Source organism: Saimiri boliviensis, chromosome 12 (assembly GCF_048565385.1).
Source record: "Saimiri boliviensis isolate mSaiBol1 chromosome 12, mSaiBol1.pri, whole genome shotgun sequence".
NCBI lineage: Eukaryota > Metazoa > Chordata > Mammalia > Primates > Cebidae > Saimiri > Saimiri boliviensis.
In genome coordinates this window covers 58,295,602-58,323,241 of record NC_133460.1, presented here as the reverse complement: position 1 = coordinate 58,323,241, position 27,640 = coordinate 58,295,602, and the positions used below count along the sequence as shown (strand labels likewise).

The window sequence follows — 27,640 nt, the reverse complement described above, 5'->3', positions numbered from 1 at the left end:
CTCTACTTTCTCCTCCCGCAGGGCTGCCTGCCTCCTCATGGGACTGGACTGTGGGTGTTGAATGAGCCCAAAGATGGGAGGGTTTTTAACCTACCAGCAAGGACAAATCTGAGCACAGTGGCTCAGATTCTTTTTGGGGAGAAAAGGGGATGCATTCTTAACCCCATTTAAACCTCTGCTGTCTTGGAGACCCCATTTACCCCACCTTAGTTAACAGGGTCCCACTCATCTCCACAGCCTTGGAGGGGGCGTGGCTGGCATTTACCTTGGCCCTAACTACACATAAGGGCTCCTTATTTTCACCACACTAGGTTTTGTGCTACCTCCAGGTATGAGAGGCATTCCAGAGAATGCCAACACGCTGGAATAAAATTGCTAACACATATACAGCATGTCCTCTACACCCGGCCCTGTTCTAAGCACTGTACAGACATCCCCTCACTTAAAGCCCATGATGCACGCATTATAATAATCCCCTTTTGTCCAACGAGAGAACCACGGCACAGAAGCTAACTGACTCTTCCAAGGTCTCAGAACTGGCGAGTAGGGGGCTGGGCAGGATTCACACCCAGGCAGGCTGCTCCAGAATCCACGCTTTTAACGACCACTCTTCTCCATGAAACAGACGAACGGCTGCTCAAAACAATATTTGAAATTGGGGCTGACCCAGGCTCTCTGCTATTCATCATCCATGGGACTGTGAGTGCCGAATGAGCTCAAAGATGGGAGGGTGTTGAACCTACCAGCAAGGACAAATCATTGTCAAACCTTTAAGGTCTCCACTTGCAAGCAGTTCAGGTGATCTGTGGCAGCTCTCAAATCATCATGTGTCTTTCCCAGGACTTCATTTTAACCTGTTCACAGACAGCAGGTGAAGCTGATGGCTTTGGGGTTGAATATTCTCATTTGAATCACAATTCTGGCTCTTTTTGGCCAGAAAGCCCTGGTCAAATTATTTAACGTATCCGAACCTCAGTTTCCTCATCTGTAAAATGGGATAGATATGAGTACCTGGGATCACCAAGTGGGATAAGTGAGTTTATGGATACTCAAGGCAGTGCCCGTTACAGAGAAAATGCAGACCTTAGGCTGTATCATGAATGAAAGGGGCTAGGGATCAGATCTTTTCCTAACCCAGATGCCCTTCCCTGACTTGCCCTGGCTATGTATGTCTAAAGAGGCAAAAATGATGGTAACCGTACCATCATTAATGCCTATCTGTCTGTCTAACCCGGAAGATATATACTTTGGTATTCACAAGGTATTTACAAGGCTGTGCCTTGCAGCACTTGGTTAAAACGTTCCACAACCAGCCTGCCTGCCTTCTGCCGAGGCCCTGCTCCATTTCACTCTCACACCCTCGAATCCCCTGAAATCCCTCCTCTGGGGGTGAGAATGCTAAGCTCCATCTTAAAACCAAAGCTCTGGCTTCCTTAATCCTCTTACCTGGCTCTTTCCTCTGCAGAATTAATTGCTGCCGATGGCTTTATTAACTCCTCGGGCAGCCATGGCATCCTCAGGGCAAGCTGAGGCGATGCTGGTGGGGGGTGTTTTGGCAGGACCTCTGTCCTAGGTGCATCTGTGGGTAGGACCGCTAGAGGCAGATGCAGGAAGGCTTGGGAAGGCATGCCTGCCCGGTGATACCTGTGGCCAGGCCCTGCATCTCCAGAGAAGCTGCTCCAGCTCCCTGGGAGCACCACTGAGTCCCTGGCGACGCGCAGAGATGCAGAGATGGCCTGGCCAGAGCTCTGGTCCCACTTCTGCCCCTGCCGAGACTACCTCCCAGCCTCTAGGAGCCTCCGTTTTTTCCTTAAAATGGGAACAAGCAGGCCAGGTGTGGTGGCTCACATCTGTAATTCCAGCACTTTGGGAGGCAAATGCAGGCAGATCACGAGGTCAGGAGTTTGAGACCAGCCAGGCCAACATGGTGAAACCTCATCTCTACTGAAAATACAAAAAATTAGCTGGGCATGGTGGTGGACATCTGTAATCCCAGCTACTCAGGGGGCTGTGGCAGGAGAATCGCTTGAACCCAGGAGGCAGAGATTGCAGTGAGCCGAGGCCGTTGCACTCCAGCCTGGGACACAGAGCAAGACTCTGTCTCAAAAAAAAAAAAAAAAAAAAAAAAAAAAAAAGGGAACAAGCTCACCTGGAGGAGTCATGGGGTTGGACATGGAAGGGAGTGAGACGGGCTGTGTGGCCTGCACAGCGACTGTCATCTGCCACCCACAGAATGGGAGCATTCCCTTACTGCAAACCAGGAGAGAAGGGTGGTGTGTGTTGCATGTGTATGTTTGTAGGCCCTGTGCTCAGCATGGGGCGGGCCCGGCACAAGAAGCTTATCATCCCTCGCCCTTAAAATTCCAGTTTAGTGTTTTTTATTTTAAGAGGCACTCTCACACCCACAGCCTCATCATTCTTCCTGCAGCCGTGAAGGCAGAGAAACGGTGTAGGTGGACCACACTGAGGAGGAGACGGCTGCTGGGCGGGGCATAGCCTACCCCAGGCCCCGGAGCCTCCTTCAGGGCTGAGCTTCTTGACTATAGCATCCTCAAGTGTGGTCTAGGTGATGTGGCCCCGCTACGTTGCTTAGATAGTCACAGGTCCCAGTGGGAGAATCACTGCTACCTCAGCTGTCTTCCCTGTCTTTGGGATGTTGCTGTTTCTAAGAAGAGAGGCTCATAGTTTGGTGCTCACTGGTCTTTACTCACTGGTCTTTAAGCCTTTCCGAAACCCCTTCACCCTTCACCTCCCTTTTTGTTTTTTTTAATTAAAAAAATTTTTTTGTAGCGATATCTCACTGTGATGTCCAGGCTGGTCTCAAACTCCTGGGCTCAAGTGATCCTTCCGCCTTGGCCTCCCAAAGTGCTAGGATTGCAGGCGTGAGCCACTGCACCTGGCCACCACCTCCCTTTTTAACTAGCAGAGGACTGGCTTACCCGCTAGTACTGAGCAGGCATCTGTAGCCAAACTAGGGGGCAAGGCACGGTTTCTATTGTCTTTATTCTGGCAGTTTCTACATGTGGTAAGAGAGACTGATCTGCCAGTCAAGGAGCCAATATAAAATTTCCTCTAAAAAATATTAAGAACATAATCGTAATACAAGCAGTACTGAAATATGGCAGAGATGAAGAGGGTGTGATGCCAGGGACTGGGTCTGGAAAATGTCCTGTTGCAGGCCCCGTGGGTGCCTCTTCTGCACAGCCTCTGCTTACTGCACACACTGGGACTCTCTGCCTGGGCGTTTTCTGCTAACTCGAGTGCCGAGGGCTCATCCACCCACTCCACCTCAAGCCCACCTCACCCAATAGTGGGGGAGAGATGGTGGAGAAATGCCTCCTCCTCCTCCTGGCCTCTCAGGCAGGTAAGGGGCACATTCCAGCTGCCAGTGCTCCTAGCAGGACTGAGCCCCAGGTGTCCACAGCAGATTCCGTACCTACCAACCATGCTTTTCACTGACTTCCTTCCCTTCCTCATCTCATTTCCTCCACTTCTCCATCCGGGCTTTCTGGGATCCTCCTAAAGGAACAACCCGTGCTGGAATCCCCACTGCAGGGTCTGCCTCTGGGCACTCACACGCAGGCCACCACGCCTCCAGCGGCCTGGCCTTCCCTACTGCAGACCGCGTTAATCCCGACTCGCTCACTGTGCATAGCCGTGTCCCAGTCAGGTGACCGTGGGGCGGCAGAGGGCAGAGGGTGTGGGTGGGTTCCCAACTGGGACTCTGGACTCGGGCTGCTGAGGGCCAGGGAACAGAAGCAGGCCCTTCTTAGGGTCCCATTCTCCAGGCCCCCTCTCATTTCAGACAGGACTGGAAAGCAGGTCCCCACTGGCTGGGCCCAGGGTGTCCTTGTGTACACCCTGGCTCTGTGGGCAGGGGGGCCAGCGATGAGCTAATCCCCAGATGAGAGGCCTGTCCCCTGGGGCTCTCAGGGAACCAGAGAAGGCTGCCCTAGGAAAACTGCTGAGCCAGCCAGGGGCCGCCACTCCCCTTCTCACCCCGCCCCTGCCAACTTCAACCGAACTCTGAAGAAACCCATGGCTGCTGCTGCTTCTGCTTAAAAACAGAAAGAAGAAAATGTGGGAAACAAAGAAAAGGGTCGCCCCTCCCCCGTCCAGACAGATCCATTACTTGTAAGTTGACATTTTGGTATATTCTCTTCTGCTGTCTGTGCCTGAATACATGTAGGTTTTGTTTTTGCACCTGGCTGGGATCACACTAAGTCTAGCACTTTGTTACCCTTCTAGAAAATTAATATTACACGTAAGCATTCCCACAAAGTCATCATTCTTTGGAGACCTCGTTTTAATGACCGTAGAAATAGCCTGGAAGTTGTTTCCACATCTGCCCTTTCTCACTCTGGGCCTGGCAGGGCCCCTCCCCACTGCTCATTCCTGGAACCCCAGGGACCATCCCAGCTGCCCCTCCCCCCACCCAATTCCTTGGCCTGGGAACACTGTGTCCATAAACCATCCCTTTTCTACAAGAGCAGAATGAGGCCACCGGATCTCAGGCCTCATCCCTCAGGGAGCTGGGGGAGGGGATGGGAGCCAGGGCCCCTGGCCCAGGCCAGGCCATCCACCAGCTCACTCAGGGTCACTCAGCGGGAGGTGGTTCCCTGTGCTCCATATCTGACCATCTTGGAAACCAGTCCTCCTTCCGGCACCAGAAGCCGTATGACCTGGGTGTGTGTCTTCTCTCAGAGCCTCAGTTTCCTCCTCTGTAAGTGGGCATGCTGATAAGAGTGCCAGTGGCTTTTCCCACGGCACTGAATCAGAGGGAGGTGAGCGCGTGAACAGGTTTCGTCCACTCAACAAATCTGACCGTGAGTCAGTTCCGAAAGGCCGGGTGATGAAATCCAGAGCCCTTTCTAGGGGCACCTGACCCAGGGCGGTGGAGACAGCCCAGCAGGAGGAAGGAAGCCAAATCCCTCCCCAACATCCCAGCTTTGCTGAGCTTGGATGTGGGGGTGGGGCCGGTGTCCAGGGGGAAGTCTGTCCCGGCCTTGAAAAGGTGCCCCAGCCTGCCAAGCGGCTGTGATTTCAAGGGCAAGGGCCCGTCTGCCTGCTGTCTCTGGGGCGCCAGCAGCCGGTAACAAATCCCCTGCAATTTGCACCCACCAATCCCGCCTGCTCACTGGGCGGCCCCGAGCTGTTTTTCACGCAGAGCTGCGCACAGCTTTGTCTTTGAGAGACAGCTCTGGCAGGGTGTCCCTGAATAAGGCCATTTGTCCTCCCAGTGACGGGAAGGCGGGTGCATGTTCTGGGGCGGGCAGAGGCAGAGAGGGGTGGGAGCAGCCACGAGGAGGCGTGAGGGGGAGATAGGAGTCAAGCCACCCACAGAGACCAGGAATGTCCCCACCAGCGTGGGGCGGTCTGAGAGTTTGCCATTCAACCAGCTTCCTTTCGAAGATAGGTTGAAACAGTGTTTATGATCTGGCTTAGGGGGTCCTGGGCAGAAGAGGTAGAAATGAAGTGCCCAGCCTCTCCCAAGCACTCTCTCCATGGACCACAGGCCACAGACAGGAAAGGTGAGACAGGGACCCTTTTGAATTCCTAATTCTTTACCTCCCAGGCTGGACAGGGGCCCAGGGCATATCTCAGTCCCCCTCCTGTGATCTGCTGACATTTCCCATGGCTGTCAGCTCCTCTGGGGACTATCAACACACCAGGGAAACCAGGCCAAGGAGATGTTTGTGGACATAAAGTAAGCGATCCACTCTGCATGGGACCCAGGGCTCGAGTTGCTGCCTGGGGATGTGAGGGCATGCTTGGAACAGAGGTCAGAAACACTCATGTTCACAGCGCTGGTTTCCAGCGGTGGGGCAGGCCACGGGCATGAGACAATAGAGAGGGATGGGGAGGACACTGCACTTGTCCCAGAGGTGATCCTCCGCCACCCAGTCAGTCCCAGTGAGCCTGAGGATGCAGGTCCAAGATTCCCACTCAAAGGAAGCCAGGCATTTGACTCTACTGTAAAAATTTCCTAAACAGCAAATGCTGGCAACTTGTATGCATTAAAAAAATACACTGAGTGGTCCAACCTTAGGTGTCCGTGGGCCACATCTAAGCCACAGGCAGCCAGTCTGTGTGCTCTGATTGACAGCTACCAGCCACTCAGCCCTAAGGAAAGCTGGCTTCTTCCTCTCTTCCGGTTCTGACCACTCGCCTGAGTTCTGATGACCTCTCTCCGGACATTCCAGGGAAGCCCCAGGCCCTACTGTACCTGCTGCTCTCCCTGTGTTTCACTCTGCCGATAGCAAGGGGTTGGGAGCCCACAGCTATGGGGCCTGCCTCAGGGAGACAGGAAGGATGTGAGAAGGCGGCAGACGTGCCGACTCTCCTCTGGACTCTGGCCCTGCCTTGCTAGGACTTGGGGTGGGTCCTCTCCTTCTCTGGGGTCTAGGTTCGGGCATTCCGTGTTCTATTATTTCAACAGCGACTGGCTGCTCACAGGGGTCAGCTGAGGCCACATAGCTTTCTTCAAGCATGGATGGGAGCTGAGGCAGGCAGAAGGCTCTTGGGGACCTCGACATGGCGACTGCCTGGTGCTTGGCGCCCACGTCGCCAGCAGGCGTGGGACTGCTTGGTGCCGAGGAAGCTGACATTTCAGCGCTGCCCGCCAAGTCGCCTAGGGCTGGCATGGAAGGTGGGGGCGGGGCCATGCTAAGGCCCGGCCTGGGGAGAATCAAGGGAGCATCAGGATGCCGGGCTGGGCAGGTGACCTTCTGTACTGAGGAGGGAGGGGGCCTGGCGAGGAGGAGGATCCCGCCCGCACACGTGCTCCCGTGAGCGCGCTCTGAGGCTAAAGGCTTCGCCAGAACAAAGAGTTGGGGGCTGGGCGTCCAGGGCCGAGTGGAGCCGCCTGCCTGGCAGCTGCTGCTGCTGCAGTGACTGCCTATGCTCGCCTCCTGCGCACTCTCCCAGGACTCACACACACACACGCACACACATGCACACACATGCACACACGTGCTCCTGCACCACGGCCGGCTCACTGCCAGCTCTTCTGACAAAGCCCCGCTCCATGCTCGCTCACTGCATGATCTCATCCTGGCCCTCCTTGGCTGGCCTGGCCTCCTGACAAGGGAGACAGACAGGGGACGTGGTGCCAGGGGGACACACACAGGCATGCACCCACGCACAGATAACATGCATGCATACACAGATAGGCATGTCCATACACACAGCCCTGCACACACACCATGCAGATACACACAGAGACACATACACAGGTACACATACATCATAGACATACACACACCATGCACACAGACAGCCATGTACATGTACATAGCCACACACAGCATGCACAGATGCACACATGTACACAGCCATGCACGTAGACACACAGACACACACAGAGACATGCACATGTACACAAGCACACATCCACATACACAGCCACATACTCCCCGCTACAGAAACACACATGGCCACACACATACCATACATACGGACGTGCAGAGGGAGAAAGTCTGAGACCCAGAGAAAGCCAAGAAGGCAGAGAAAGCCATGGGAAGCTAGCCATGGACAGGGGCTGCTGCACAGAGACAGACCTACAGACACCCGAGACCAAAGAGGGAAAGGAGAGGGGAGCCTTGGGAGGGCAGCTGCACTGGGGAGTCACACAGGCGTGGAAAGGCAGGAGGGTGAACTGGTGGCCCAAGCCGGCTAAAGGGGCTTGGGGGCTGGAGCGAGTTCTGGACCTGCAGAGGCCTCCCTGGGAGCGGGCTGGGCAGGCAGGAGCAGCCATCCCCACACAGGCACAGTGGGATGTGTCCAGGGTCAGGGTCGCTGCAGGTCATGCACACCCACAGAGCCAAGGGGAGACAGACTGTGGAAACAGGCTTGCTGCCGCAGAGAGGGACTGAGACAGGCTGGGAGCCACATGGGCTAAGAGACAGACACACGGAAGCAGACGAGGAAGGCCGGAGGGCCGTATGTACTTGGCCCCCAGTATGTGTCAGGTATTAGCCGGGCCCCTCCCTCACTCCCATGATTAGGGGATCCCACTGAATCTTCACAGGCAGCCTATGACGTGGGCAAATCAGCTCTCTTCACAGACGAGGCCATAGCTCAGACAGGTGGCCAAGTGGAGGCATGGCGCTGGTGCCATGTCTGGGACTTGGGGTCCCAGCTCTGCTCCTTACAGCCTCCACCCCTCGTAGGGCCCAGCCTGCCCCTGGCAGGCCCTTTACCCCTCGAATAAAACCAGCAGGTGGAGGCTCCCCCCTTAGAATGACCCCTTCTCCTTTCCAGAAGATGGGCCAAGCCGGGGGTGGCTGGGCTCCCGAGAGCCAGTACGTCCAAAGGGGTGGCCTTCAAAGGTAGTTAGTCATAGATGTGGGCACTGACTCCTAATAAGGAAATTTGAGGATGGACAAGCCACAGACACTGCTGTGCCTCGGTGTTCTCAGCTGCAGAATGGGTAGACTGAGAGCTCATCTCCTGGGAGTGTGTAGTGTCAGAGTGCCACGTGAGTTTATAGATGCGATGCTTTCTAAATTATCAAAAGCTGTGTTCAAGTGGGGGTGCGGATGGAGAAAAGAACAAATCCCTGTTTCAATCGAAGAAGTGATGCTGGAACGCCACTCAGAGGCCCTGCTGGAGAACGCTGAGCAGCATGAAGGGCTCTCTCCAATGGAAACAAAGGGCTGCCCAGGCCTGCTGTGATGTAGGCAGAACCCTGGGCCTGCAACCAGGAGGCTGGGAGTTCAGGTTCCAGCTCCATCACTTAGGAGCTGGGGACCTCAGGGAAGTCATAGGACCTCTCTGAGCTTCCATTTCTTCATACATAAATGCAGACAGTACTCCGTGTCTCATAAAGCTGGACACTGTCACGAAACATATGAGAACACCCAGCCCAGGGCAGCAGGGCAAGGGTTTCAGTGACGCTTTGTGGAGGGGCTGCATGGAGACCTGAGTCTCTCCCGCTCCACTGGGGAGCCGCTCCGGGAGCAGTCCACTCTCCAGATCTTCTCTCTCTGTGGCATAGTTTTGCCTCTTAACTATCCCTCTGTCTCCATTCCACTCGCCTTCCTGATCCAGCCACCATCATCCTCATCCCGACCTCCCCCGTGATCTGTCAACTGGCCACCTACACCCAGGCCGGCCTCCACCCCCACGTGCAAGCTGTTTTTTTTTTTTTTATAGCCGGAGCTGTCGTCACAAAATGAGCATTTAGCCATGTTCCCATTACTCCCAGGACAAAGATCGTGACCTCCAAGACAGGCCCTGCATGTTCCACTGCTGACTTCCCCAGCCTTGCCTTTGCCACGCATCCCCCGCCTGTGGGCTCCAGAACCACTGCCCTTCTCTTATTCTGACAAAAAGCCATGCATGCTTCCCTTCCACCTCAACACCTTTGCACAGGCTGTTCCCTTTACCTGCAAAGACGCTCTTCCTCTTTTTCTTCACTTACTCAAACTTCGGGTCTCGGAGGAGACTGCTACCACCCCAGAGTGGTCTGTCCCGACCAGCACTCCCTTGATACCCTTCACCTTTTTTTTTCTTCAAGGCCTTATTACAGCTTGAGCTCTCTCTCTCACACACACCCCTCTAATTATTTGATCAATGTTTTCCTCTCCTCCTAGACTAGGGGTCAGGACATACAGTTAATCACTTGGTTTTATTGTTATTGTTTCTTGGTTGTTGTTGTTGTTTTGAGACAGGGTCTTGCTCTATCACCCAGGCTGGAGTGCAGTGGCTCGATCTTGACTCACTGCAACCTCCACCTCCCAGGCTCAAGCGATCCTCCTATCGCAGCCTCCCAAGCAGCTGGGAACACAGGCATGCACCACCACACCTAGCTAAATTTTGTTTGTTTGTTTGTTTTTTGGTAGAGATGGGGTTTTGTTATGTTACCCAGGCTGGTTTCAAACTCCTGATCTCAAGTGATCCACCTGCCTCAGCCTCCCAAAATGCTGGATTATAGGTATGAGCCACTACACACAGCACTTGTTTTCATAAATAAAGTTCTGGTGGAACCAGCCACCCCCATTCCTCTATGTACTGTCTATGGCAGTTTTCACAGAGCCCCTAAAGCCTAAGATATATACTATCTGGCCCTTGATGGAAAAAGCTTGCTGGCCCCTGCTCTGGGCTGTGTCTCAAGGCAAGACCCTTTCTGTCTAGTTGCCCTTATAACCTCAGCCTCGCCGGTGCCTACACAGAATGGACACTCAAGAGGTACGTGTCTTTGACAAGTCATTTCTACCTTGTCAACATTGTATTGACTTAAGTCATTATGAAAAACTGCACATTCCAACAGGAATAGATGTCTCTGGTGAGATTCCAAGATCATTTTCTAGCAGGCAGTTCAATACAATAGCAATATCCCAATGCAGGAGGGCATGTCAAGGGTTTCAGAGCAGCTATTGGCTAATGAGGCCGTCACACACGCATGTCTGCAGCGTCATCCACGTGTGCAGACTAGAAACGTACATGGAAAGAGGCGCAAACTCGCACGCAAGAGATTACAAATTGAGCAGACTTATGGAAACTCATTGTGAGATGTCCTTTCAACGTTTTCCCGAAGGCTGCATCCATATACACTCCAAAGAACTGATTGATGAATTCAGTGAAAACATCCGCTTTATTGTCATACAGAGGAAATAACTTTTTTTTCTTTTCCAACTGCTTATCCTGACTCCATAAAGAACGTTAACAATAGCCAGACACGGTGCTAGGCACTTTACGTATTTCTAGCTCTTATGATGACCCCTGCAAGGCAGGGGTCTCATGATCATTCCTGCCTTCTCGGAGAGATCAGAGAGATCAACTGACGCTCAGAGACATACACTTAGCAAGTGACAGGTCTCCCTGGCTTAAAGCTAGCAGGGCGCCTGGGGCCTAAGCAAGGTTATGAGGATGTGGGAAACGTAAAATAAAACTGTATTTTTAAAGTGCTCAAAGACCTCCCAGGCAGAATGCTGCTCGGCACTCTCCATGGCCTCTGCTTAACACAGGGTCAGGAGACCGCAGGTGACAACAGAGTTGCAATGTGACTGCAGGTGAGGACAAAGTTGCCATATGGAACCCTGACTGTACTGATTGATTTTGTTTCTAATTTTGTGTTTCATTAGAATGCTGACTCTGAAGTACAGGCCTGGGCTTAAATCCCTGCTCTGTTGCCTTCTAGCTGTGTAGCCTTGGGAAATCTCCTCAGCATCTGTGAGCCTCAGTTTCCTCATCTGTAAAATGGGGAGATCACAGTGCTTATGCGAAAGGGTCACTGTGGTAATGGAGTGAGCTGATGCTGGTCCTGCCTGTAGCTCAGTGTCCACTGCTGGGGTTTGGTGTGCCTCGGGACCCTCTCTGGCCCTGTGGTATCCCCTGAGGTAAGGACACTCCCCGGGAGGGGCATAGGGACAGCCCTGTCTGTGGCTCCTACATCCTGGTGGATGAGTTGCTCTTCCTCAGGAGTTGTCACTACACCTAGACAAATGCAGGCACCAGCCAGTGGGGGCGGCAGACAGGCCTGGTTTAGAGTCAGCTCCCCTCCCCACCCCTCCATGACATCGCGGAGTTCCCCAAGGACACCTACCGGCAGACTTCGGGGTGAACTTGTCTCGGTTTGCAGCACACACAGCCAGCAGTCTGTAGCCGAGGTCCAGGTCGAAGCCTTGCTGGGCTGCCACCCGGCTGACCACCTGGCAGCAAGAGGGGAGGAGGGCAGGTGAGTCACAGAGCCCTGAGCCGGTGGACATGCCCGTTTTGCAGGTGAAGCGGGAGAGGTGGGCAGAAGAAGGCAGGCCCCCGCCATCAGGCAGAGCCGGGACACCACAGTGCCTTGTCCAGTCGCTCAGCAAATACTGATGAACACTTCTTTTGTGCCAGGCTGTGGAATCCTGGCCCCGTCCTCAGGGGTTTCCCAGGCTGACGATGGGCCTGACCCCAAACCCATAGACCCAAGGACTCAGATCCAACCACATTCTAGAAGTTGGCTGGGGAGCCTGCACCACCATCCTTAGGATGGGTCCAGGCCACGGTCTCTGCTCTACTGGGTTGCTCTTCCATCGTCCTTCTATGTCCTGGGTCCTCAGGAACTCCCCCCACCCCTCACTGAGCTCCCACAACCACTGCTGGGAAGGGCTCACTGCCCCTCCTACCCCAGGCCTATCAGCATCACAGAGGGGCCTGTTACAAATACAGACTCTCAGGCTCAGCCCTGCCCCTACAAGTCAGCATGCATCTCATCTAAAGCAGTGATTTAGGTCAGGTGTGGTGGCTCACACCTGTAATCCCAGCACTTTGGGAGGCTGAGGCGGGTGGATCACTTGAGGTCAAGAGTTCAAGACCAGCCTGCGCAACATGGTGAAACCCTATCTCTACTAAAAAGACAAAAATTATTTGTATTTTTGGGATTACAGGCCATGGTGGCGGGTGCCTGTAATCCCAGCTACTCTGGAGGCTGAGGCAGGAGAATCACTTGAACCTGAGATGGAAGGTTGCAGTGAGCTGAGGTCGCGCCACTGCACTCCAGCCTGGGCAAAAGAGCGACACTCCTTTTCAGGAAAAAAAAAAAAAAAAAGGCAGCGATTTAGAACAAGCTGCTTCCCACGGGGCTTCAGGTCAAAGCTGCTCAATGGGCTACGGCTTCCTGGATGGGGCGGGCGTCCTAATGCTGCTCTGTGCCAAGCACCTGCAGCCCTCAACCTTAGCTAGAAACCGCAGGACTCCCACATTCAGCCTAGGGTCTGTCATCTAGTGCCACGCCCCAGCAAACAGGAGGCTTCCATAACAACATCTGTGTGTCTGGAGCCTGAAGGTCTTACCCATCTCCTTACAAATCTCTGATGTAGGTAGGGGTTGGCAGGGTGAGAGGCGAGAGACTGGGAGGACCATCAGTCCCTGGGGGGCAGTGTGGGATGGGGCGCTCCAAGGGCTCCAGGATGGCTCTGCAAGCTCGTGCCCCCGTGGCTTCACTCTGTCCCCACCCATTCCCAGGTGTCCCCCAACTGCCAGGTCTGCTCCCTCACACCCGCCTTCCTCATTAACAGCAGCAAAATTAGCTTTCTTTATTAAGAAGGAAGGATCTTGGAAAAGGGAGTCGTTTAGAAAGCAGCTGGGGTGGCTACGGCTGAGTGGGGAGTGCACCCAGACGTGGTAGGCTAGTGCTTCTGAGAAAGGGGGGACTCAGCCGACAAGTCCCCAGAAACCACCTGCTCCAGAGGTGCCTGGAGAGCCCTCAGGCTTCTATGGGGTTTGGCCTGGCCCCTAGATCCAACAAGATTGTTCTCCATTGCCTGCTTTGTATCTTAGGGATCTGTGAAAGGGGCTCTGGGGCTAAAAGGGGTGGGAACCCCGCTTATCTAGGCCAATTTAAAACACAACACTGGAGACTCAATGTCCCCTGCTGAATCAGGGAGGAGCCCATGGGTTTCCCTTCCCAGGACCACCAGTGACTCTTGAAATGGGGCTGTGGCCCTCCCTGCACCCCCCTGTGCAGGGATAATGTTTGAGCCAGGCTGGGAGGAAGAAGACTGTTGTCAGGTAAGGATGTTTACTCAGCATCTCTGCTGCAAACAAAAGCCCCTGGCACAGAAGTCTTCCACACTCCCTGGGCCTCTTTCGCCTGGGCTCTGTTTACCCTCTGCATGTCCCGGTCTCGGGCCACCCCAGGGTAGAGGCACCCTCACTGTCTCACTGTCCACCTAGAAAAATCAAGGTCCCTAACTCTTTCTGGCCTGTTGAATATTTCCAATCTGCAGGCAGACCTTCCTCCAGAGAGTGAGGAGGAAGGTTCTGAGCTGGAGGGGCCGCTGCAGCTCATACATGAACTCTGGCGCCCTCCCTCTTTGTAGGAGAACGTTTAGGTGGATGCCTGTGAGCACAGAGCGGCCTGTTTAGCCCGGTGCAGTAGTGAGGCTGCCGTCAGTGAGAAACACTGATGCTGAGGAGCGCTGCTGGGAAAATGCTGGCTCCCGCCGACGTAAGTGCTTTGCATGTAACAAAGTGCAAATTCTTCTAGCAGCTCCACAAGGTAGGTATTATTATTATTATTATTACCTCTGATTTACAGATGAGAAAACAGAGGTCGAACAACAGCTCAAAGCTGGTCAGTGACAGAGCCAGGATGTGATCCAGGCAGTCTAGCTGAAAAATCTATCTTTCTCTACTGGGACTTCTTTCTCAGTCCACAAAGGGTTAACACCATAACTTCCAGCCTGTACTGAGGACTCCTCAGGCCCTGGGTTCAGGGAAGGAAGGCCGAAGTCCCATGTTCGGTCAACACTGACTAATCCTGTTGCTCTAGTTAAAAAGAACAAAACACTAGCTAAATTGAGCTATAGGGGCCTGGTGCTGTGTGGCGGCTGCAAGCCCCCCCGTCCCAGCATTCAGAAGGGTCACTGGCACCAACAGCCTCCTTTCACTGATGAGGGAGTTAAGGTCCAGAGAGGGCAGGAGCTTGCTCAAGGCCACAGAGCACAGAGCACACGCAGCGTGAGTGGAACTGAATCCTGTGAGCCTGGAGTGCTTCATGCGTTGCTATCGCCTGGCTTCCTCTGGCCCAACCTGAGGACCCCCAGGAAGTCCTGTGAGGCGGGGTCTGACTGGCAGTGGTGGTCTCAGCTCTGCAGAGAGGCCTGCTCTCACCCCAGTGAGCGGGTGTTCTCTGTGAAGGTCCAATGGGGTGCAAAGACCCCTCCCCATAAAGGCCAGTGAGAATGGCTGGGACGCTGCAGCCCTCTGGGGGCTGCCCAGGCCCTGCCACTCGACCCATGGTGGAGGGGGCTGCACAGGGGGACACACTCCTGAGGCCACTCTGTCATCCTGGCTGCCTACATCTAGACCCCTGGAGCCAGGGGACCTCACAGGTCAGGGAGCCCAGCCTCATGCCACAGACGGGGAAACTAAAGTCCAGACACAAGTCGGGGAACTTGGCCAGGTGTGGTGGCTCACACCTGTAATCCCAGCACTTTGGGAGGCTGAAGCAGGACAACTTGGATCCAGGAGTTCAAGACCAGCCTGGGCAACACAGAAAGATCTCGTCTGTACACAACTTTTGTTGTTTTTGCCCAGGCTGGAGTGCAATGGTGCGATCTTGGCTCACTGCAATCTCCGCCTCCCGGGGTCTTGCAATTCTCCTACCTCAGCCACCCGAGTAGCTAGGATTACAGGTGCGTGCCACCACACCTAGCTAATTTCCTTTTGTACTTTTAGTAGAGACAGGGTTTCACCATGTTGGCCAGGCTGGTCTTGAACTCCTGACCTCAGGTGTGCTTGGGATTACAGGGGCAAGCCACTGTGCCAGTCCCATTTGTACAATCAACCTTTTAGTCTGGTGCAGGCCTGTGGTACCTAGCTACTTAGGAGGCCAAGGTGGGAGGATCACCTGAACCCAGGAGTTTGATACCATCCTGGCCAACACAGCAAGTCCCTATCTCTAAGAAAAAAAGCAGCCTGGCATGGTGGTAGGTGCCTTTAGTCCCAGTTACCTAGGAGGCTGAGGCAGGAGGATCGCCTGGGTGGTTAAGGCTGTAGTGAGCTATGATTTTGCCACTGCACTCCAGCCTGAACCACAGAGCAAGACACCGTCTCTAAGATAAAATAAAAAAAAATTTTTTTTTTGAGATGGACTTTCGCTCTTCTTGACCAGACTGGAGTGCAATGGCGTGATCTTGGCTCACCACAATCTCGGCCTCCCGGGTTCAAGAGATTCTCCTGTCTCAGCCTTCCGAGCTGCTGGGATTGCAGGCATGTGCCATAAAAAAATTTAAAAAAACAAAAAGAAGACGGGTGGCTTGGCAAGGTCATGTGGTGAATTACATTAGTTCCACAAAGCAACTGAGTCACCCTGAAAAGCATCCAGCCTGCTGGCCGCAAAGCAGGAGGACAGGCTGTCTGGGGAACTGCTGGAGAAGGGGTCTTCGTTCCTGGCAGGGGGCGGGACCTGCAAGTTCTTTCTGACTCTGAAGCTGTGGGGCTTCCTCATTGGCGAGATGAGGGACAGGCCTGCTGATGTGAAACCTGCTTCGCTCCAGGACCTGCTCTCCCACCGTCTCCTCTGTCTCCCTGTCTTGTGCTATTCCCTAAGCTCAGGGGAGGGAGAGGGTGCCCAGAGGGACTGCTCTCCCTGGCTACTGGAGGAGGTAGAGCCTGCTTCTGAAGAGGAAGTGGTGACGCGGGCTTGCACGGGCTCCTGGGGCAGGGCCTGGGGCTCCTGTACCTCTGCATCCAGAAGTCCCAAGAGGTGAAACGGAGGGGAGGGCAGGGCTAGGCTGGGGGCACTTTAACTGTGCCCGAACTGCTTAGAAGGGACTATGGCAGAAATGTGTCCATTTGCTGCTCGTGGCTAAGTGGTTTTTAATTTATATTCTCAAAGTAAGCTGGATTGAGGAATCTGGAGTTTGCTTCCAGAGGTCACCCAGGGGATTGCAGCAAGCTGGAGGGTTCAGGCTGACACCTGGATGGGGTGGATGCGGTATGTGTGGGGGGCGGGGGAGTGGCAGCTGCCTCGCTCCACCTAGGTCCCTTGGGATCTCTGACCTCCCACATCCCGTTCTTCTCCATGGGGCAGGGCTGGGCTGAGGATGCCTTGGGAAGAGGGCACTGGCAGCAGGGCCCGGAGGCTCCCAGGGAGTCTGTGAGACCTACCTGCGACTGGGGTAAGCTGCTCCCCCTCCCAGTGGCCTTCTTTGTAAAATGGGAGTGGCGACTCCTTCCCTGCCCACCTCAAAGGGTCTTTATGAGGATCCAAAGAGACAGTGCCTCGGGAAAATCCCCACTACCCTCCACCAAACTCCTTCACGCCGTTGGCTCTACTGATCTCTAAGGGACAGCCAGACTCAGGTCACTGTAACCATGACCTGGCTGCAGGGGTGGGGGTCATTCTACCAGATGCCTGCCTTATACAGGGGGCAGGGAGCAGAGGCCCAGGAGAGTAGGCACTGTCTACACAGCCTCCCCTGCCTGGGAAGCCATGGTCTCCTCTGTCCAGCCAGGTCCCATGGGACCTTCCCTGGGCTCCCTCCTCCAGGAAGCCCTCCATTCTGCCCTCCAAAGATGTTCCCCTTCAGAGCTCCTGCACCCACACAAATCATGGCCCCTGACTCTCCTGCTAATAATCCTTCAAGGCTCCCCACTGCCCTCCAAATAATGCCCAGACTCTTCTGGCTTGGCCTGTAGGCCTGCATTAGCTGCTCTCTGCCTCCTTCCTCTGCCTCAACTCACACCCTTCTCCCTTCCCTGGGCTCCAGCCGCCTGAGCCTTCTTTATGTTCATAGAGTTCAAGCCTCAGGGCCTTTGCACCGGCAGTTCCCTCTGCCTGGAGCACGCTGCTTTCTCATCCTCCCAAGGAGGTCATCTCAGGAGACAGTTCCTGCCCTGTGCTCTTGCCCCCTCTCCCGGAGCTCTGGCATGTGACCCTGTTTGCACCCTTGTGGGTTTAGTGTCAGGCTCCTCCTGGCGGGCCAGCCCCTTGAGAGTGGTCCCTCCATGGCCCAGCACAGGAGGGCCCCCAATAAGAGCCCCGCGAATGTTCACTGAATGAACGCATGGACAGCAGGGCCGAGGCGGGGCCAGTTCCTGGTCCAACCAGGCCAGCCAGGGCCACTATCTGATTCAGTCTTGAGTTCCCACACCCTAGACAGGGTCAGGCTTGGGGCAGTGTGCTGGAGACCGTGGCAGCCTGGCTGGCCACACATCCTCCACCCTCAGCTGGGGTGGAAGTGAGGGGGCTCTGGCAACATCTGTCCCTGCCCACAGGGCTTAGCCTGGAACCAGATCCCCACAAAGAGGATTAAGGGGGTTGGGAGAGAGAGAGGGGACCCATGGGCTGAAGGACGAGGAAGACTGGGCAGTGCAGGTGGCTGCCCGATTTGGCCCGGTGGCCTGAGGGAGCCAGATGGTGCTAGCTTCTGACAAGCAGAGGAGCCCCAGGGGGGTCTTGGCTGCGTCCCTGTCTGGCATCCCTAATGGCCAAGGGCATCCCCTCTGGAGGCAGGCAGGCCTCGGCTGGAATCCCAGGCCTGCCTCTAAGGCTGTGTGCCCTTGGGAAGTCAGTTACAAGTCTGTTTCCTCCTCTGTGGAACAGGGAGGGTTGCAGGCCAGGTTCACTGAGGGATTTGGTGGGACGCCATATTCCATGGGCGGCTCCTTGCCGGGCACAGAACAGACGGTTTGTCACAATGGCCGTGTGACCACTATTTCTTCCTCTGCAGGCCAAGGCCATGTGGGCCTTTGTCTCCTTGCAACTCTTCAAGAAGTCTGGTGCCCGCGGGCCATGCCCACTGTTCCCGCCTGGCTAGGCATCCTCCTGGTCCCTCCTCTCCCAGGCTTGGGATAAATGGGCTCCCCTGCCATCTGTTTACCTATACTCCCTTCCAAGCAGACTCAGGGCCTTCTGAGCAGCTGCCCTCCCTAGTCACCAAAGTGTCCTCACACTTATGGACACAGGCCACATGGCTGGGGACATTCACAAGCTTCCAGTGACTTCCATGGTGCCCTGTGGGCCGGCAAGCTCCTTAGCCTAGCCGATCACATCATAAACCCTGTGCCTGACCTCTGTGCACCTTGCAGCCTCAAGCCTTCCGGTTCTTCGGATTCCACTGGGCCTCCGGCCTTTTGCAGATGATGTTCCGAGTGCCCAGAGCACTCCTGCTGCCCTCCGCTGCTTGGGGGACTCCTACACAGATGGTGGCTCCTTTCCTCAGTTTTCTGCACCCTGCCCTGCCACCCAGGTAGTTCAGGATCCCCTTCTCTGTGCTGCCTTCACCGTGCACACGATTTTCTTAGTCACTTCTTTACACATCTGCCTCCTCCACTACGGAGGAAACCAGGCTTGGTGAAGCCTTATTCATCTTCTGTTCCCCCGGACTTAGCAGATCATCCATGATCAATGAGAGATCAATCAATGCCTATTTGGCTAGATGGATGGGTGTCAGAGGGGCTTAATCAATGCTGACCTGAATGGATGGATGACTACAGGAAAAGCTCCATACATGTTTGCTAAGTGAATGAATGAATGAATGAATGACTGCATAAGAACGGCTGAAAACCCTAAGAGAATCTCTATTGTGCTTACGACAGAACAGTGACCCATAAAGTGAGCCTGTGTCTTTCTTATCAAGTGTGGGAACTCACATGATCCCTAGGGACTGTGTCCTCAGCAGCTCCAGGTCCCCTGGGGGTATGCACTCGGGGGACACACCCAGTAGGGCCATGTCCCCAGCACCAGTGTCTTCCCAGCTCTCTCACTGGTGTCACCCCCACAATGTGTGACAGCCTCTCCAACACCTGGACAGGCACGCTAGCCCTCGGCCGACCTTCCTGGGCAGGAGTGTAGGCAGACAGCGTGCAGACTCACCGTCAAACAGCCCATCAGGCTCTGCTCGAAGGGCCGCTGGAAGGCCCGTGGGTCTCCACACCAGTCCAGCAGCTCTGTGGCGGCATTGTGGAAGTTGGCAGGATTCTGTAAGTGCTGTGGGAAAGGAAAAGGAGGCGGCTGAGGCTCCAGGAACGAGGCCAGCATGGGCAGCGTGGGGGGCGGGGTCTGGGACAGGACGACCCCAACCTCACTGGGAAGGAGGTTCACGGAAAGGGGTAAAGGGGTAGTCGGGATCGTTGAGTGTTCTCATGCTTGCTTTCACCCCCTGTGCTTGGCATGCCTGACCCACCCGTTCCCCTAACCCGGTGGATTAGTAGTCCCATTGCAAAGACAGGAAAACTGAGGTCTAGAGAAGGCTGATGACGTCAGACAGCAGAGTACTTTCCGGATGCTGGTGGGGGTGGGGGCAGGCAATCCCTGCAGGGGTCTGGGGGTTCTCCCCGCTGACCCCGGAGCCAGGACAGGCTGGCCCTGGAGATTCCTTCCTGACTACCCCCACCTCCCAGCCCTCGCCACCAAAGCCCGGGTCTGGGCTCCCACCAGCTCTGGCTTTGGAGCCTGCTCTGCCATAGCCACATAAGGTGAGGGGTTTGGGGGAGGCCACAGCCAGCTGGGAGGGTGAGGAGCACATGTGCCTAGACCATTGTCCCACTAGGGTCTGCTGTGTGTGACTTACTGGGCCCTGCTTGGATCCTCTCAGGGCCGCTGGCATGGTTGGGGAGGTCAGCCTGAGCTCAGGCCCCTGCCAGGCGAGAGTCTGAGTCAACAGAGACGAAATTCTGGTGCCAGGGTGCCGGGGCCTCCTGGTTCTGCTTCAGGCCCAGGCTGCAAGGCTGGTGGGGTGGGTAAGGTGCAAAGCGGAGGGGTGGTTCCCATGGCCCCCTTCACTCTTAACTGTTTCCCCAGGCCCTCTGAGTTGGGCACTGAATTCAGGAGACAAATGATGTGGCTAGGGACAAGGAGCAGATTAGAGGCAAAGGTGAGATTCTGGGATGGGGCTCTTTCCTCATTTGGCTGTAACTGGCACCTTCTGAGGTCCCGTTGCCTTCGTGCTGGGAGAGACAGCAGAACAGGAGCCACACAGGGCAGTCCCTCCATTCCACCTGCAACGCGAGCCTGCCCCAGGGCCAGGGCAGGGAGGGCCTTAGGAGCTGCGGCGGGTGGGGGGCCCAGAATCAGCAGGGGAGCTATGGGAGCCCACACTCTGCCTTCACGCCTACAAACCAGTGACCTAGCATGGTCCCCTCACTTCTTGGAGCGTCAGTAGCCCCATCTGTAAAATGGGGATGACAGAGCATGGCTTGGTGGTGGAACTTTTATTTCTTTTGCTTAAGTTGCCATGACTGTTGCTACAATGTCATTCATGCAAGGCAAGATATTAAAAAATCGGTGGAGGAAAGTGAAATGAATGAGAATGTCCTCCTTCCATGGAAGTAAAGAGAGAAAGAGGTATAGGAGAGAAGAGGACAGGGAAGTCACAACAAAGCCCCCCCGTCACAGGGCCACAGTGAGGCTTCAACAAGAGGAGGCTTATATGGCCCCTGGCAAAGTGGCCGGGGCATGCGGCACTCCCACACGGGGCTGCCCTTGGCCCTGACTCTGTCTCCCAAAGGCTCCCCTGGAAGCACAGCTGCACATGGCCACCCTCAGCCCCGGCTCCTTCTGCAGAGGCGACACTCTCTGCATCTGACCTGTGCAAGATGGGAGGAACTTCAACATACAGAAATAAGGGAGAGGGCGGCGGCGGGTCCTCACCTCTGCCTCCTGTGCCCGTTCTCTAAAGCATGCCCCTCAGAGGCCACAGCTGGTATCTCGGCTCCATGTGGAAAGCTATGCCAATCGGCTGATTCCCGCCTACCAGCTGCCCCTGCTAACTGAGTTGTTCCGTTTATTTCAGTGATGTCACACCCAATTAACAGGGTCGGGAGCCACTGCATGCTGCCTCAGAGCTGCCTGTCCCCAGCTGGTCACAGCACCCCACTTTGGGGCTCTGGGTGCATTAGTGGCCTCTGAGGTCAGTCTCAGAAGCCCAGTCTGGTTCTGGCACCTGAATGCTCAGCCTTCAGTGTCTCACCAGTCTCTGGGACCCTCTGCTCTCACCCCAGACAACTTGTGTGGCCTGTAGGCTGTGGGTACATCTCACTGCTACAGAAAACATCAGGTATCCCATTTGCTGGCTTTTTTCTTTTTTCTTCTTTTTGACAGGATCTCATTCTGTCACCCAGGCTCATAGCTCACTGCAGCTTCAACCTCCTGGGCTCAAGTGATCCTCCCACTTCAGCCTCCCAAGTAACTTGGATTACTGGTGTGCACCACCATGCCTGGCTAATTTTGTTGTTGTTCTTGATTTTTAATGAAGATGAGATTTTGCTGTGTTGCCCAGGCTGGACTGAAACTTCTGAGCTCAAGCAGTCCTCCCACCACGGCCTCCCAAAATGCTGGGAAGACCCTGCTGGCCCTTCGGTGGGAAGACCCTGCTGGCACTTTGGTGGGAATACTCTGCTGGTACTTCGGTGGGAAGACCCTGCTGGCACTTTGGCCTTGGCCAAGCCCCTCCCCTCTCTGTGCCCTTGTCACCCACTGCAACCATGAGGTGCCTGAAGTGCACAGAGAGACAAAGTGGTCTAGTGAAATTAAGCAGGACAGACATGGTCCAAACCCCATCTCAGTTGTTGAGCCAAGCAGCCCAGGAGACGTGGCTGCCCATCAGATCCCTCATCTGTGAAATGCGGTGGTGACAGCATTCCGGGCTGCTGCGAAGTTGAGAAACCACGAGGAACTCACTGCAGAGCACAGTCCAGGTAAAGACTGCTATTGCTATTGAAGCCAGGGCCCGTCTATCATTCCCTGTTTCTCTTGAGGGGAGAAGCAGCCTCCTGTTCACCTGGGGAACCTCAAAGGCTGGCACAAGGCTGGGCCCCATGGGAAATGACTGAGGAGGAGTCACACAGTGTGTCTGCTCTGTAGGCCAGCAACGTGGCCACTGCAGAATGGGCCCCAGTGGCACGTGGAGGAAGGGGCCAGGGCAGGGCAGGGCGGAGCTTGGCCAGCCATTGATGGACCGGGGATGGGAGCACATGTTTGAATCATAGGCAGAGGCCTCCCTAATTGTGGTTGTTACTGGACACTGGTACTCTGTTCCCCACCAGAAAGCCTGCCCATCTCTATAATTCCTCCAAGGAACTGGGCTATAACCAATGGCCACTGAGTCTGCTGGAGCAGGAGCAGGGCATACCAATGCCTTGAAATGATGAATTCATCTTATCAATCTACCTGTCTACCAGTCCATCTGTGAATCAGATGATTCATTCATCCATCCATCTATGCATGTATCCATCCATCCATCCATCCATCCAGAATGAATCAATTCATCCATCCGTCTGCTTGCCAACCCACCCGTTCATCCACTCACCACTTTATCCACCACTCATCCATCCCTTCATTCATCTACCTATCTACCCATTCATCCAGAAGTTAATTTATCCAGACACCCACCTACCTGTTCGTTAATCCAGTCATCATCTATACACGCCAAGCCGTCTAACCGTCTGCCCATATGTCCATCCATCCATTCCCTTATGTATCCATCTATCAGTCTACCCCTCTCCTCAGCCCACCCAAAATAGGTGGGCCCCACTCTGAGCTGGGCCCTATGCTAGACTCCGTGATTGTGAGATGAATATAGCATGTCCTCTGCCCCCAAGCCTGGTGGGAGACCTGATGTATTCCTATAGGGCCCATAGCTCCAGGGCGACCGAGGAAGTTAGGTGAGATAGCTGGGTGCCCAGGAAGTGTCCAAGCTCAAGGATGGGGTACAGATGCTCAGAAGGGCTCCTGGGTTCAGGGCAACTGCTGAGCAGGAATGAGCTGATCTGCAGGGCTCTCAATGTGGGCATGTTGCAGAGAGGGAGCACTGGTCTCCCAGTACCAAGAGGCTGAGAAGGGGCAAAGGCAGCTGAGATAGAGGCTGCAAGGGACATGGGCAGCAAGATGCAGAGGGCAGGGGTTGGTGAATGCTGGTAAAGGCTACAAGCAAGGTGAGGGCCGGAAGGGAAGGCTGGTGGAGAGGGGAGGGAACCACAGCCCCTGCCAGCCTAAAGTCTGCACAGCCGACACATCCATCGTCCCAGCATGTGCAGACATGCTTGCCTTTCTCTTCCGATTAGGTTACAGGATTCCTGAGAAAACAGTCCCCAGCCAGCGAGGCTGCCCTCTAGGGCAGCTGTGAGCAGACAGATGTCAGCACTGAGCTATGTCTGACGGGAGGTGTGGCAGGAGGGGCACGGAGTACGCAGGGAGCTCTGGATGGCCGAGGGGGCATCTGGGCAGGTTGCTCACACTCACAAACGCGCCACTGTCTGGTTCAAAGGCAGAGCCCTCTGTGTGTGTGCATGTGTGTGCTGGAGCAGCTGGGGAGGGTGGTGCAGGCTCTGGCATGTGCTGATTGAGTGTGCATTCATTATGATGCCCATTTTATAGATGAAGGGAGGTGAGGCAGCAACTTAAGGCTGCATAGTTTGTAAGTGGCGGAATGGTGACTGAGCTGTGTGCCATGCTGTGAGGGACTTCTGGTGGGCCTCTGCCCCAGCTGGACCCAGGGAGGGCCAAGGAAGTGAGGTGCACCCTGACCCCTGGTGATATGGAGCTGGGTGCCGAGAGGAAAGAGGCTGAGAGCAGGTCTCAGCAGGATGCCACGTGGGGGGCCTAGGTACAGGAGACATGAGCATCCCATTGAGGGGCAGGGTGACTGCCACTTGAGCCAAGGGTGGGAGAAATGGGCTGAAAGGCAGAGCTGAGAGAGAGCCCTGCAGAACCGAGCAGGAGGAGGGAGGGCGGGGGAGGAGGGAGTCTTGGCGTCTGGTTTCTATTCTGCCACTGTGAGCAGAGGCGCGTAATTGGCGTTTGGAAGAGCCATTTGGGCTGGGTTCAATCTGTAACAAGTCTCCTTCAATTTCCTCTCTGCAGACTCCACACAGGCTTCAAGACTGCCCTGCTCAATGCTAATGAGAGGACATGCATCCCTCATTCCTGAGGAATAGCCTCAGTTCCACTGGGCAGGCACCTTGGCGAGGCTCCTTCTGGTTCTTGGCCCTCAGGAAGGGAAGGCTGGATGGGGAGGAGCTGTGAGCTCCACCTTGCTGGAGCCGGGGCCCAGCAGCCCACGCTGGTTGCCTGAGCTTCCTGTTAAGCTGGTCCAGGCCAGAGGCCCGAGCCCCAGCACTCCCTTCCCTGTCACTGACATACTGAGGACAATGGCCACCACTGCCATTAGCTGATCACCACCACACACCAGGGCTGGGCTACGTGCGTCACCTGCAACATCCTCACAGCATCCTATGAGATAGGCCCCATTTGACACATAAAGAAACTGAGGCTCAGAGAAATGGAGGACTAGCTTGAGATCCCACCGTGGGTCCATAGAAGAGTAAGGACTTGAGTCCAAGTCGCCTGACACCAAAGCCCGTGCCCCTCTCGCTGTACCCAGTCCTTCCGGGAGTGAACAACATTCCTGGGTCTGTGCAGGGAAGCTGCCAGCTTGGGCTGCCAGAGCTGGGCCCAGCGGGCGGGCGCGTCACTCCTGGCCACCGCTGGGGGGCGCCCCTGTGAAAGGTTCCCCGCCTCCCCGCAATCCAAACAGAGGAACTCCTGGGCAGCTCACTTCTTGGGATTGGTACGGGCTTCAGCAGGGTGGGGACGATGGCACTCTCTGGAATGAGGTCTTCCCAGCACCAGAGGGGCTGAGTGGACTCAGGTTACCCCCGGCCCCTCTCTGTACTTGTTTCCTTTTCTGTAAAATGATACAATTTCCTTCTCTTGTGGGATTTTCTTTTCTTTTTTAAAAAATAGAAATGAGGTTGCCCAGGCTGGTCTCAAAGTCCTGGCTTCAAGTGATCCTCCTCCCTCAGCCTCCCAAAGCGCTGAGATTACAGGCGTGAGCCCCTGGGCCCAGCCGATAATGGGTTCTTATTTTTAAATAAATTAGTAATTTTTTTTTTTTTTAACTGACATGGGGTCTCACTGTATTGCCCAGGCTGGTTTCAAACTCCTGGGCTCAAGCAATCGTCCTACCTTGGCCTCTCAAAGTTCTGGGATTAAAGGTGTGAGCTGCCACACCTAGCCTGCCACACCCACGTTGCGGCTCTTTTTTTTTTTTTTTTTTTTTTTTAAGAACAACTAGAGTAAAAGGGCGAGGAGCTTAGGTCTGGGAGGGAGGTGGTAAAGGGAGATGGTAGTGCCAGGTGCTTCACAGCATCCTTGTACACAAACAGAGATCAGAGAGGCCACAACACTGGTCCAAAGTCACACAGCTGGGAAGGCTGTGGGAAGGGAAGGGACAGGGCAGCATTGGAACTAAAACCCGGGAATGTGATTCCAGCATCAGACTGGTCGGTGCCAGCATGCCATCTCAAGACAGATGGTCAGGAAACCCCGACATCCGCCCCACCAGGCACCCACCAGATGCCTATGCTGTGCCTGCCCCGTCGGCCCCACCCTCGGAGTGTGCCTCACTCCCACACCCACCTGCTTGATGCACTGCAGTCGGTCATTAGTCTGCTGGATGTGCCTGTCCATAGAATTCATTCTGGCCGTTTCGCTGGGTTCTACCCTAGAGCCATGAACGTTGTCCAGCCTGCGAAGAGAAAGGCGAGGGTGTCACTGGATCATGCCAGGCCTGCCAACCTTGCACCAGCCTCCCAACTGCCCTCTGGCCACAGTACTGGTAGGTTCCAGAGCTCTTTGCTGGGCCCTGTGGGGCCACACCTGGGGTACCCCAATGGGCTGAGGGCAGGAAGTGCTTCTGGGTGCTTTCCACGTGTGACACATGTGAGCACTGTCCGCCAGGCATGTCCACCAGGGGAGAAGGAACTGCACAGACAGGTGCACACATTTCTTTTCTCTCTTCTTTTGTTTTTGTGTCTAAAAAGGTCATTTGTTTGCATGGTTCAAAAATCAGAAAGTCCACAAAGGTATCCATTCTTGGGTCCAGACCCCATCCCCAGTCCCCCAGTGAGCTTCCTAGGAGAACCAGTGCCATCAGTCCCCCTTCTGGAGAGTCTCATCTAGAAGCAAATATCTACACACATTATCCCTTGCCACTTTTTTTTTTTTTAATTATTTTTTGAGAAGGAATCAAGCTCTGTCAACCAGGCTGGAGTGCAGTGGCCAAATCCTGGCTCACTGCAGCCTCTACCTCCCGGGTTCAGGTGATTCTCCTGACTCAGCCTCCTGAGTAGCTGAGATTACAGGAGCATGCCACCACGCCCAGGTAATTATTGCGTTTTTAGTAGAGACGGGGTTTCACCACGTTGATCAGGCTGGTCTCAAACTCCTGCCCTCGTGATCTGCCCACCTTGGCCTCCCAAAGTGCTGGGATTACAGGTGTGAGTCACCGCGCCGGCCTTTGCCACTTTTTAACAAACATAAAACAATAGCATTCTATACACATTATCTGGACCTTGCTTTCTTTCTCCTCTTAATGATACATCTCAAAGTTTATTCCACATCAAGACATAAGGAACCTTTTCATTTCTTAATGGCTGCACAGTATTCCTAGGCATGATGAAGCATTATCCAACTAACATCTGACCGGGTGCTCTTCTAAGGCCTGAGGCCCCAGACAAGGCCCCTCTGCTCAGGGGACCCACGCTCCAGCCTGAAACGAGGGACCCTGAAGTTGTTTCCAAATGTTCATCAATGCAGTGCTGCAGGAATAACTTTTCACACTGGCACATCACATGTGTGTGGGTTAGTCTAGAGAACATACGATGAGAAGTGGAGTTGCTGGGTCATCTGGGAATTTGCCCGTTTGAGAAGTGCTTTCTGGAGCTCTCCAGCAAGCCAGGAAAAGTGGGGGTTCTGCCCATATTTAGTTCTTCCACCCTCACCCTGCCAACTGTCCATTCATCCCACCTGCCACCCATCACACCTGACGTCCAATTTCTCCACCCATTATTTATCGAAATGCCTGCCTGGGGAAGGAGGAGGGGGTGAGGGAGCACCCACAAAGAATATTTAAAAAATAAATAAGTAAAAATAATAAACACAAACACCTGCCTGTTCCCGCCCACCCATCCACTGAAACACCTTCAGTCTCCACTTGCTCATCCGTACATGCTTCCACTCTCCCAAGAAATGTTTTTTAATAATGACACTGTGTGAGGTGCTAGGCTAGATGGATTGGGCATGTGGAGATTAGGATGAAATCATTTTGTGTTCAAAGACATCTTCATCCAAGCCCATGTTTACCTACTAGAGGACTATGTGCTGAGCTCTTCCTAGGAGTCAGGTACTGGTCCAGGCACGGCA

At 54.7% G+C, this 27,640-nt stretch overlaps 1 protein-coding gene across 9 annotated transcripts in view; it reads right to left on the bottom strand.

Moving 5' to 3' along the window:
* ZMIZ1 (zinc finger MIZ-type containing 1) overlaps positions 1-27,640 on the bottom strand; it is a 240,283-nt gene that overhangs the window by 85,680 nt on the left and 126,963 nt on the right. For 8 of the 9 annotated variants that reach the window (XM_039477944.2, XM_039477943.2, XM_039477942.2 and 5 more), the window contains 3 exons: positions 25,856-25,964; positions 19,313-19,426; positions 11,549-11,654 (listed from right to left, as the gene is read on the bottom strand). In XM_039477944.2, the coding sequence (XP_039333878.1) occupies positions 11,549-11,654; positions 19,313-19,426; positions 25,856-25,915 (280 nt within the window). In that variant the 5' untranslated portion in view covers positions 25,916-25,964. Of the gene's footprint in view, positions 1-11,548; positions 11,655-19,312; positions 19,427-25,855; positions 25,965-27,640 lie in introns of those variants that run through there. The other variant, XM_074382472.1, reaches the window with a different exon arrangement.